This window comes from Octodon degus, unplaced genomic scaffold, assembly GCF_000260255.1.
Source record: "Octodon degus isolate 3935 unplaced genomic scaffold, OctDeg1.0 scaffold00038, whole genome shotgun sequence".
Lineage (NCBI taxonomy): Eukaryota > Metazoa > Chordata > Mammalia > Rodentia > Octodontidae > Octodon > Octodon degus.
Genome location: NW_004524614.1, coordinates 838,988 through 851,229, shown reverse-complemented (window position 1 = coordinate 851,229; position 12,242 = coordinate 838,988). Strand labels below are relative to the sequence as shown.

Genomic DNA, 12,242 nt, shown 5'->3' with positions numbered 1-12,242 from the left:
AAAAAAAAAAAAAAAAAACGATAAAATCTATAGGAACAACAAAAAGAAAAGAACATACCAGAGACAAGCCAGGAATCAGAGACAAGGGAGGGAAAGGGAGAAGGAGCCCCACACCTCCCTGTGAGTGAGTCCGGGAGGCTGTCTCTGCTTCCTGTGTCAGAGAGGACAGCTGGCTTTCAAACCGAGATTCCGTGGGCTAGTGGCTGAGTGTCTATGCTGAATATCTTTTGACCTCACTGTCTTCATCTTTCCTATACTCTACGGTTTTTTGTTTGTTTTTAAGCAGGAAAGAGCTAAGTCTTTCAGACTTTCCTATAGGAAGCTCCCCTTCTCTAGTGCAGTAGATCTTGGGTTAAAATGGAGAACACCCATCATCTGCTCCCCAGTAGCACCCACAGCCATGCCCACAGCCAGGCCCAGGAATGCCTGCCTGGCTGCACACTCAGGAGTCTTGGTCTCGGGGCTGTGACAACTTCAAAACCCTCAGTAACCGGAGCCCTCCATTAACACATATTGGCTTTGCAGACCCATAATGCGGAGGCACTGGGACGCATTCTGGAAAATCAAGCCATTAGCTATTAGCAAAGTCAGCAGAAAAACTGCAGAAACAAAGAAAAAAGTATAAATGCAACATAATAAAATCACACGTTTCCAGCAAGTGTAAAATACTTGGGGATTACATGTATCTCTTCTGCATCTCATTATAAAGTCATTTTCTTGGATCAGATTTGGCATGCCCTGAGGTCTGCAAGGATGTCGAATGCCAGGTACAGGAAGGTCGAAGAAAGTGGTCTTGAGCCTCAGGACAGCTGCCACAGCAGTCAGGAAAAGGCTGACGGCAACCTGGAGCCCCCACAGGAAGCTGCTGTTCCTCCTTCTGTGCATCCCATTCACCTGCCTTTTACTTTAAAAAAAAAAAGTCTGAAGTCCACATCGGCCTCAGTTTCAAATGACTTCCAGTTTATTTCATTTTCAGTTTGTTTTTGTTTTCTTTAAAAGAGGTGTGTGCCAGGCATTCTCACTATAAAGTACCTGAGTGCTGTGTGTCAGAAAAGTGGAGCAGGAGAATCTTTGGACACCATACACACTGGGCATGGCGACAGTGGTGGCCTCAGAGGTCCAGCTGAGTCCAGAAAGCTCCCCGACACACGGCTAACAATAGCCTTTACAATAAGGCTCACAAATCCCATAGGAAGTAAGTTATATCTTAAGCGGGGAAAGGACAAACGTGGTATGCACGGTTAAACCATGTTGTTCCATGTGGAGATCTGACCTAGCTCCAACACTACACACAGGCTCTGTCTACCACAGAACAACACCCCCAGCTCCACATCTATTTTCCAAAAACAGTATAGATAGCAAAAAGTCTGGAAAGAAAAACCTCAGAATGTTGCATGTTATTTACTGCATTTTGGAACACTAATGCTCAAATTGGGTTTAGGGGACTACTGACATTCATCACTCTTTTTTTCTATTAAACTTTTGTGGGCTGGGGAGATAGCTCAGTAGAATAAGAACTTGCCTGGCAAGCAAAAGGTCCTGAGTTCAATCCCCGGTACCAAAAAGAAAAAACAAAGAAACAACCAAAAAAATTATTTGTTCTAATAGTGTTTGTAAATAGGATATCATGTCTGCATCTTGTACAGCAATTAACCACTAGGAAGAATGTATGCAATGTGTTAATTATTGAAACTGTCCTACCAGTTTGGTTTGAAACTGTCTCATTGCTATTTGTTTCTCATTAAAATAAGGGGGGAAAAACTTTTGCAATTAGCTTTGCTGAGCAAATAGTTTTTCTAATAATTAATTTTGGAATTACTTGTGTCTGTTATGTAAGAGATATTTTAGGGAAGTGTCTACTGGGTGTTCGAGGTCTCACTACTAGATCGGACTCTTAATGATCCACCTGTTTTTACAGCCTTCCAAGAGCTGAAATTACAGGTTCCAGGCACCATGCCCAGTCTCAACATGCGCCGGAGGTGGGGCCAGTGCAGCAGGCCCTGGGATCGAACCCTTAGCCCCTCTGCCGCTTGCAGGCACTTTAATCCTCTGAGCTACTTGGCCGGCCAAAGCAGCTATCTCTTTAGTAGTACTAAGCCATGTACAATTCCTAAATGGCTGCAGGTGAACATAGCCACAGCGTCTGCCTTTTCCTCTCCCATGCAGTGATTTACCTGATTGCTATCTCTTTAGAATCACCTTGTTTTACAGAGCCACCAAGAACAAAGCAAACAGCTAGAGAAAACACACTTAAATAAAGAGGCACTATGGTGAAAACTGCTTTGAAGCTTTTCAAAACTATTTGTTCCAACCACAATATTTGTTCCAAAATAAGGAAACACTGCTCACAGAAATAGCACAAAATTGGTTTGTATCAGACTCAAAGTAGAGTAGAGTTCTACAATTTCTCATGCATTTTTCTCTTTCTCTCCTGAATATTCTAAATGGTCATATGTTACTAGGAACAGAAGATTCAATAAGAGGAAAGCCCACCTCTAGCTTTCCATTTTTAAAGAACATTTATCTGGACCAGGGCTATAGCTCAGCAGCACAGCACTTGCCTTGCAAGGGTGAGGTCCTAAGTTTGATTCCCAGTAACAAAAAAGAACAAGAGTGAGAGCAAGAGCAAATTTATCCACAATTTACAGTAATGTCACCAGTCAGCCCCAGGCTTCATGCCCAACCAGTTTGTAGCACCCGGGATCTGACACAGAGGTTGTGGGCACAGACTGTCATCACAAATCCATCGTTTTCTGGGTAGGAGCTGTGGGCTTGTCAGGTGAAGCCAAGGCCTGGAAACAGGACAGAGAGTAAAGAGGCAGCTACGGTCTCCTTGGCTAGGTAGCCTGGCCATGGCAGTGCGTCAGAGCTCAAACTCTACGGCACCCTTTCCAGGGTCCTTCACTGCTCACTCGCTATTAGAGATGAAGCCACGGCAAGCCAAACAGCAAAGTCAGGAGAGCCTCCAGGAAGAGACAGCGGCCTCCTGCCCACACTAGGAGAGCGGCCTGGTATGAGGCCTGGGGCAGGGTATAGTGCGGCTGGGGCACCTTCCAGATGCTAACAAGCCAGGCCACTGTAGATGATGCTCCTAAGATACCTGCGCAGGTATCATGTTACTAGACAGCAGTTCACTGAGTTCTGCCCCTCATTATCCAGGGAGTAAACAGAGGTTCAAAGAGGGAAGACAATTTGCCCGAGGCTCCCTCACCAGTCCAGGGCACAGAGGGGATGGGATCCTACAGTTCTGGCAATGGGTCTAAGCTGTGTTCGCTCCACTCTACCAACTCTCATTCATGCCACATTTTCCAGGACATTGTGAGACTCCACCAGTACCCACAGTCAATGGGTGACAATGACTGATTTCTTGTTTTTGAAATCACTGACTAGGGAACACAGATATAGCCCACAAAGTGGAGGAGCATTTATATGTAGCCAGTCTTCTGTTTCTGTGACGCTGCAGCTGGACACCAGGCCCACGTCCTGCTGAGCAAGTGCTTGCCTCCCGAGTCACCGCACAGCCGTGCTAAGATGGGGTCTCACACTATGTTGCCCAGGCTAGTCTGTAAATCCTAGGCTCAAGCAACCTTCCAGCCAAGTGTCTGGGCCTACAGCTGGATACACTGTGCCTGGCTTTTGGCCTCCCTGATCATACATTTGGGCACTGCGTTCTACCCAGGGCATTTTCGTTGTTCTGATGGCTGGATTTTCCTCAGTCTCCATTTATGTCATTTCCTACTGAGTGAACAACACACACAGCCCTCATGTCACTGCTTTCCTTTGAACCACGGGCCCCGCTGAACACTGAGCTTCCTGCTCCCCAGGCAAGACAACAGGGCCCCAAAAGCACTAGCGGAGGACCTATGCATCCAAGGAGCGTTACAAGTTACAAGGAGCAAGGAAGGAAGTCAACAGATTCAAAAGCCAGGGGTGACTGGGGCATTTGGACAGCAGCCTGTGGTTTCTACCTTGCAGAGGAAGAAACCTGCCTGGACCTAAAAAATGTGCTCCGCTGCCTCTGATTGGCTCCCGTCAGCCAGCCCCTCTTCGCTTTTAAATGGAAGCATCCCAGTTCTGGACTCAAAACCCAAGTGACTAAACTCAACCTCCCAGAGGTTCAGAAACTTGTTCCCTCCTTGAAAAAGCACTTCTGATTAAGTGCTGTCAAGCTGCCTGCTGGAAAGGCACAAAAGACTTTTGTACCTTTTCAGGATTCTGCTTATCCTGTCCTTACTTCCCTGCCTGCTACTGGCTGTATTTCTTTTGCCATAAACTCCATGGATGATAGCCCCAAGAAAATAAAATGATCAATCAAATATTTGACCAAGATTTAATGAGCATCCAAGACACACTGGACACTCTCCTAGATCAGATTAGCTTCTTTACCATCCTGCCAGAGTTACGTTACAAACAGACAGGCCTAAATGCTATTTGGGCCTTGTCTCCAAGGATCACATGCAGCATGCCCGGCCAAGATTTGCCAGGGAAACCAAAAGAAGGGTGAAATGTAACCGAAAATACAGCTAGCATACTTTGGTTTCTTAGTTGCCCTGGCAATAGTTCTTTGTGTTGGCTATTCTTTCCTCCCTGTTGAGACAAAATACCTGACACCCAAAATTAAGGAAGGAAAGGTTTATTTAGCTCATAGTTAGTGGAGGTTTCAATCCATACTCGGGCTGGCTCCAAGGCCAGGTGGAATGGCAGAGGGGCAATGCTTCAAGGTGGCAGAAGACAGCAAAGAAACAAGAGCACAAAGGAGGGAGAGCAAGCCTCTTCTCCTCTCTTAACCTAGGCCGGGCGTAGCATTCACACCATCTCCACGTCCTCCTCTCCAACTGGAGGAGGATGTTTACAAGGTGAGGACCTTGGCTGCCTGCTACATTAAACTTCTAAATTTCTCAGGTTGACACAATGTATCAACCACTGTGTTCCTGTCCCAGTTCTGGTTGCTTCTGCCTCTTAGGAACGCTGGTCACTGTGATGCACATTGTAAAAACCAATCTCCAGTCGACAAGCCATTCTGCCTCTGTACTTTCTGCTTGCTTATCCCATATAAGCCTGAGGAGCACCAGGGGTCAGGGCCCAACACTTTGGGAATGATCCTGATCAGTGTGCTGCTATGCAAAATAAATCTGCCTCCAAATCTTGGGTGTCTATCGGTGTTTCTGTTCACCAAGTGCAACATCACATAAGTGCGGAATGAGGGCGGCCCCTTGGGCAGTGGGCAGAAACACGGTAAGTTTTCAGCCTCATATTTTCTATTAGGCTGGTACTTACTGTGCTTCAAATGTTACATAAATAAAAGAAAATGTACTTTCATTAAAGTAATACTTTTGTTATTAATACTTAGGGAGCCACCCTCTGAAGATCTGCTTGTATATTCCACACACACAGAGTAACCTTCATACCTGTGTATGTCCTGGGAAGCCTCAGAGGGGGGTCCAGGCCCTCCCTGCAGCCCAGGCCCATAGAGATGTCACAGGAGAGGCAAATCAGTGTTGTGCTTTGGCCACCAACTTTGGCTGGGCTCTTGGTATCTCAGGAAACCCACTACTCTCTGAAACTATCCTCTGCCTCTTGGTAACGTGAACATCAAACCCTTGTGGTCTTTGAGGCTCTGAGTTCCTCCATAAGTGTCTCCCTCTGGGTGCCTCTGAGCTCCCAGATGTAAAACCCTGTGCTGTCATCCCCGTAGGAAGAAGCCCTGTTCCCTCCTTTGCCCACCTTCCTGCCCTCTGGCTGCAGTTAGAGCGCTTCCTCCCTATCAGGCTAACCCACCCACACCTGTGTGTGAAACCCTCACCAGTCCCTTGAACATGCTTCTACTTCCACATTAAAATGCTGAGTCTCTCGCGACAGGAACCTTCCCTCCAATGTGCAAGTGCTCAGATATGTCCCTCACCGGGGAAGTCAAGGACAGTCAGACCCCACATAGCCACTTCTTGCTCAGTGCAGGCCGTTTGCACAATGGTGACCCACCAGATTGTGTTGCTTGGTGACAAGGTAGCATCCTAGTTTCTCTAAGGGAACCAATGATGTCAGCAAAACAACCTAGTGACACACTTCTCAGAACAGGTTACTGCTGTGAAGCGACACATGACTATAAAACAAAGAAGTCCTCTGTTCCCCACATAGCTCCTCCATCCATCATGGTGGTGCTTTTTCACATACAAGCATCAGTTGACTTGTCTCCGGCCACTGTCCCCACTCCCTCCTTACTGTACCTTCTTACTCTATCATGGTCTGGCTTCCACTCCCACCAAAATGTAGTGCTGCCACAGAGCTCTGGGATGCCAGCGTCAAAGGATGCTTCCAGTGTGGAATGTTTTGGCCTCCTCCTGGCCTTGTCTACTCTCCTGCTCAGGGGTGCCCCATCCCGCTGACCCAGCAGGTCACAGCTCTGCAGCCACTGGCCAGGAAAGCCATCCCTGACTCAGCATGTGACCACTCACCGCACATTTTTTCAGCCCTGCGGGGCCTGCCAGGCACAACCGAACACTATCACATTTTGCTCCAGTGCTTGCAGGTTGCACATGTTGCTTAGCTCAGAACTGACGTGAAAACTCCCTCAGTAGACTGTGAGCCCCAAGAGGAAAGGACTGGTGTCTCTCTGTATTTCATGTATGTCCAGCTCTTGGTGGGCACCCTGGAGCAGTCACTGCACTGCTGAACATCAAAGACATATGCTGAGAAATGCATTGCTAGAGGACTTGGCCATAGTGTGGACATCATAGTGGCCTACATGGCCCCCTGGCAGGCCTCGTGCACCCAGGTCACAGACTGGGCAGCACATGACTCACCTGAATATTTCAGGCAACTGTAATACAACTGTAACTGTGTGTCTAAATATTGAAACAGTGCCTTAAAACTAACCAGGCCACAGGAATTTTTCAGTTCCATTATAATCCTATGGGACCACTGCTGTAGTCTCCATCACTGAGTGAAATGTCCATACAGCATGACTGTACTTGTATTTTTAAGAGGTCAGTGAACAAAGTCTTGCCTTGGAGGATGTTGTTATTTAACTGGACCTCCAGTCTGATTTGCCCTGAGAGAGGTGAACAAGAAGCAGAGTGGCCTGTGGGGCGTGTGAGGGGGCAGATAAGTCCTCTCGCCGAGGGCCGAGCCCAGGTGTGCAAGGCCCCTGCTGCAGAGCAGCCGTGGGCCTCAGGAGGAACCTACGTGGGCTACTTCTATACTCTGGGAAGCCTTAGCTTCTCCCACTACACAAAAATCCTTCAAACACACACTATTATTTAAGGAAGCACGAGAGGCGTTCTTTTCTGATGGCAAGATTCTCAGTGGTATAGAAACTCCTCAGGGGGAAACCACTAAGAAGTAGCTCTTTGTGGATGAACTGAAAAGCCCAAAGTAGAAGAAATGAAAACAGAAGGAGTCTTGCATAATTTCCTCTAAAGACTTCAAGATCTCCTTTGAGGAGATTAGTTGCGTTCTGGAATTTTTCCCAAGAATGAAGCCAAAGGCAGCAAACTTTCTTTAACAGAGATAAGAAATAATGCTAACTTGAGACCACCAGACTTCTTGCTTTATGATTTGAAAGGCTATTAGTTGTGCAGGCTGCATTTCTTTTTATTTGACAATTCATTTTTCTTTGCTTCCTAAAAAGTCTCACACATGGATATGTGCGTATGCATATATGTACGCTAAGTAAATTAATTTTCTTTACAGAAATTTAATCTAGAACTTTCCTAAAACATAAATAGTTATATGGGAGACCTACACTCAAAGGCAAATTTGTGATGTCTAGGTTTCACCAGATCCTGAAGGTGAAAACATTCCAAAGCCTCCAACTTTTGACTGCAGTATATTAAATTTAAACCAAATAAACTGAAGGGGGAAGAAACCCTTAGCACCTTACAGCTGTAAACTGGATGATATTACTTACTAAGTCTCTGTATGGTGGCTTGGGACGAATTGCATGATCTTAATTTTCTTTCAAGTAATGGCTGAGCGGACCTAACGTCACTGCATCTTAGTTGGCAGGAGTTGTCTTTTCATGGGAGGTGCAGCAGCAGAATGCAGGTCTTTCTGTCTTTCTTATATGGTAGATTTTTAGGGCTTAGGTAAATTATGAACATTAAATCAAGCAAACCAAGAGAAAGTCAACTCGCAAGACTCATCAGATAGTTGGTTATTTGTTGTGAGACGGTAGAGTGCACGGGAAAAACACATTTGGTGTTTGTCAGACTTGCATTTGAGTACTATCTGCTATTTTTCAGTCAGCAATATTAAATTCTTGGACAAGTGTCCTCACTGACAAATCGGATTATTGAGAAAAAATAAATCAAACAAAGAAGTAAAGTAGGTGTGTTTTGAGACATACCTATTAGGCATTCACTTTGTCAATTACAAGGAATTATTCGTTGCATGCTTACGTATTATGAAAATAATACTAAATATATATTTTCCATATAAGTTAGGAAAAGCCTTTCAATTCTTTCACTTTTCTATCATTTCAAATGAGGAATAGAAAATAATGTATTTTGATAAAGGACATAATAGTAAGAGCTGCAAAATTCCATGGCATCCTTAGAAAGAGAAGGACCTTATGACATAATGTAATAACTGCCAATTTGTTTGGAGGGGAATTTTGTTACAGAACAAGGCAAGAGGACAGAGCCAATGTAACAGGAGTTATATCAAAACAATGCCCAGTGGAAAGGCTGCAGCAACCTACGCATGGGATTGAGGCATTCCCCCAACCCTCATCTGGACCCACCCATCTTCCCCTGGTATGAAACCCGGGTGCCCACCACCAGACCCTCAGGGGAGCCCCCTGGACAACTGCTTCCTCTCCCACCATCTGTGGGTTTTTATTGGCCATGTTTCTCCAGCGGCTTAAGAAGGATGAACAACCACTCCTCTTCCTGTTCAAAAATCCATGCAGGTGGATAATCTGTAACAAATATCTTTTATATCTAAGGAAAATACATGGTCAAGAGGATTAACTAGTGTCAATATGTCTGCCATCATACACCCAACCCACTGAAGTCCTTTCTTCCCATTTAGTTATCCAAGGAGAAAAATAAAGGCATGAATGATGGGAACTAGCATTCCATTGACGATACTTTAATAGGGTAGGAGATTCATCCAGAATAACTTTGGAAAGGCAGACAACACCCCACGATCCTGTCTGGGGCTGGGAAGGAAAGAGAGGATGCATGGACAAGCACTGAGCCATGCACACCAGGACCTGGACCACCTAGTTGACTAGAGTTACCTCAGAATGTATGTAGAATAGGCAGTAAGGCAGATAGCAGTTTTGCTGGGAGGCTCAAATCACTGGGTAGTTGGCTGACTGAGCTACATGACCAAGGACTTTCTTTCCCATGAAGGCTTGATAAAGAGGACACAGCATGAGCCCCACAGTAGAGGCTGGTTTTGCTGCGCTTGTCAACTAAAGAAAGGTTTAAAAGAAAAATGCGAAGGTCCCATGGCCCAGTCTGCTCCACTCGCTGTGCGTCTACTCACAGTGCGGCTCGTAGGGAGGAGGTGGGTCTCCACAGGGCACACACTCCATGTCTTGAAAACCGACAAGTTTAGTTTTCCTGTAAAATCTAGGAGAGGAAGAAAAAGGAGCCTGGTTAGCTCTGCCATCCACGCTGAACAGTTAGAGCATGTAAGTTCTTCATCACAAATTACCAGCCATCTCCATTACAATTCTACGTTGAATAAATGCACCCAAAGGCTTCAACAGTGTCCCAGATAGGCATGCCCTTGGACAGCCTTGTGGCAGGCTGAGAACACTTCAACATTATCAGTTCCACCACACGTAACTGCAGAGTCTTCTCAGCCCACCTTTTAACTATACTGGGGCAGGGTGCTTGGAAAGGAATGTGAAGTTCTATGTTCTTGGCGATTCTGCTGTAACTTAAACTACAAAGAACCAAACTGCTCTGCTTTTACAGTTGAAATTTGGGGGATGAAAAAACTAAGCAAACCACAAAAGCAGTGGAAAAGTAGAGAGATTTAGACAATCATGACATTGTTCTTTCTGTCTAGGCATGACAAGACACCCAGGAGCCAGAGCAGAAGAGAGTGACAGCTTTGACAAAACAAAAAAATTATGAAGATATCTCAAGGTCAAAAATGAAGCGTCACTAACACAGTTCATGGGCAACGAAAGTTCAGGAACGCACTTATTTTACTAAGCCATCTCCCTGGCCCAAGGCAATGAAAGTTCAAAAAAACTATTCCAGGTATAACTTAAGTCTGTGCACTTAGCTGTGGATAATTTAAGTCTGTAGGGAAGACAAAAGTCATTATGGCAAAGAGAATGCTGTAATTCAAACAAGTAAAGAATATTCAATCCCCAAAGAAGAACATTCTGTAACTATAAAATTTCATAATTAAAATGGCTGGTAGAATTAAAAATCTTAGAAAAAATATTAAAATGCTTAGTGTCATTGCTAATCAAGTAAGTACAAGTTGAAGAGAAAATATATCACTTTGTTTAGAGTCCTGGAAAAGGGTCGAGACACACACAGGCAGAACGGCCAGTTCTGAGAAGGCAATTTAGCAACGTGTCATCAGAGATCCTTAAAATACTTTATGCTCTTCCCCAACTACTTTCATCTCTAGGAATTTGTCCTACTGTAGAGTCTATCTGGATGATGAGCTCTCTCTACCCTTTTAGAAGGGGATCTCTATCCTTAGTTCATTGCACTCTGGTCCTACTCTTTCTCCACATCTCAGTCCAAATAAAGCTATGTCTTCTGGTCAAATATGTGCTTATAGAATTGCCAGATATAATTCTCTTTTGAAAATGGATAAATTACTAGCAAATCAGCATAATTTATGGTTGAATCAAAATTTTCAATTGCAACTATCTCAGATGCCCAGATACATTCAGTAATATTTTATTAGACCCTGAAAATTTGTCAAATGATAGGCAACATACTGACTTCTCACCAGACTTTGAAAAGAATTATTTTATAATTTGTAAAGTAAAATGTAGAAGGACAAAATTGGAAGACTCACACTTCCTGCTCTTAAAGCACACTGCAAAGCTACAAGTCTAGGCAAGGTGGCGCACGCCTGTAATCCCAGCATTTGGGAGGCTCAGGCAGGAGAACGGCTGTGAGTTTGAGGTTGGCCTGTGCTAGTAAGTAAGTTCAAGGCCAGACTGAACTTGTCTCAAAAAACAAAACAAACAAACAAACAAAAAAACCCAAAAAACTAGTTATAACAATCAAAACAGTGTGGTTCTGACATTCAGGTAGGCAGCCCAATGGAGTAAGAAAGCCGAGCATGAAGCCCCTGCACCCGCGGTCAGTGACCTTTGGCAACGAACCAAGAGCACTGGCTGAAGAAAGGACAGACTCTTTAAACAAGCAGAGCTGGGAAAACCCACACACGGAAGAATGAATGTAAACTCTTACAACATATATAAAAGTCAACTCAAAATAAATTATAAACCTGAAACTCAGATCAAAAACTATAAAACTCTCAGAAGAACAGAGGGGTACATTTCACGTCACAGGACTTGGCAGTAGTATTTTGGACACGACATCAAAGGCACAGGTAACAAATGCAAAACTTGAATGCATGAGATTGCGTGAGACTTTACTACTTCTGTGCATGAGAGGACAATTCGACCTGTGAAGTGGGAGAAACTATTTGTAATTCATATATCTGATAAAAAGCCTATAAAGATCTGTCACTCAACAACAAAATTCAAATACCTTGACTTAAAAAATGGACAAAGGACTTACACAGACATTCTTGCAAAGATGATATCCACGCGGACAAGAAGTGTATGAAAAGATACGACATAACTAAATATCAGAGAACAGTAAATCAAAACCACTGAGAGGTATCCCTCTGCAACCATTAAGATGGCTGCTTTCAGAAAGAAAAGCAAAGTAACAGGAAGAACTGCGGACAGAAATGTTGGAGAGGGTGCAGGAACTGGAATTATGTATACTACTGCTAGGACTACAAAATGGTGGTGCTACTACAGAAGCCAAGGCATTTCCTCAATATTAAAAATAAACTAGGCTGGGGAGATAGCTCAGCAGTCTAAGCACCTGCCTGGCAAGTACAAGGACCTGGGTTCAATCCCTGGTACCGCATGCTATGCTGGCCACTGAAACTGGGTGTGGTGGCGCATGCCTGTAATTCCAGTGCTGGGGAAGCTGAGACAGGAGGATCACTATGAGTCTGAACTGTATAGTGAGACCCTGTATCCAATAAATAAATAAATAAATAAATAAATAACT

At 44.5% G+C, this 12,242-nt stretch overlaps 1 protein-coding gene across 1 annotated transcript in view; it reads right to left on the bottom strand.

The window, feature by feature from the left end:
• The window catches only part of Tnfrsf19 (TNF receptor superfamily member 19), an 86,276-nt gene that overhangs the window by 25,541 nt on the left and 48,493 nt on the right, over positions 1-12,242 (bottom strand). Inside the window, exon 5 of the mRNA XM_004631110.2 lies at positions 9,493-9,578. Coding sequence (XP_004631167.2) covers positions 9,493-9,578 — 86 coding nt within the window. The remainder of the gene's footprint in view (positions 1-9,492; positions 9,579-12,242) is intronic.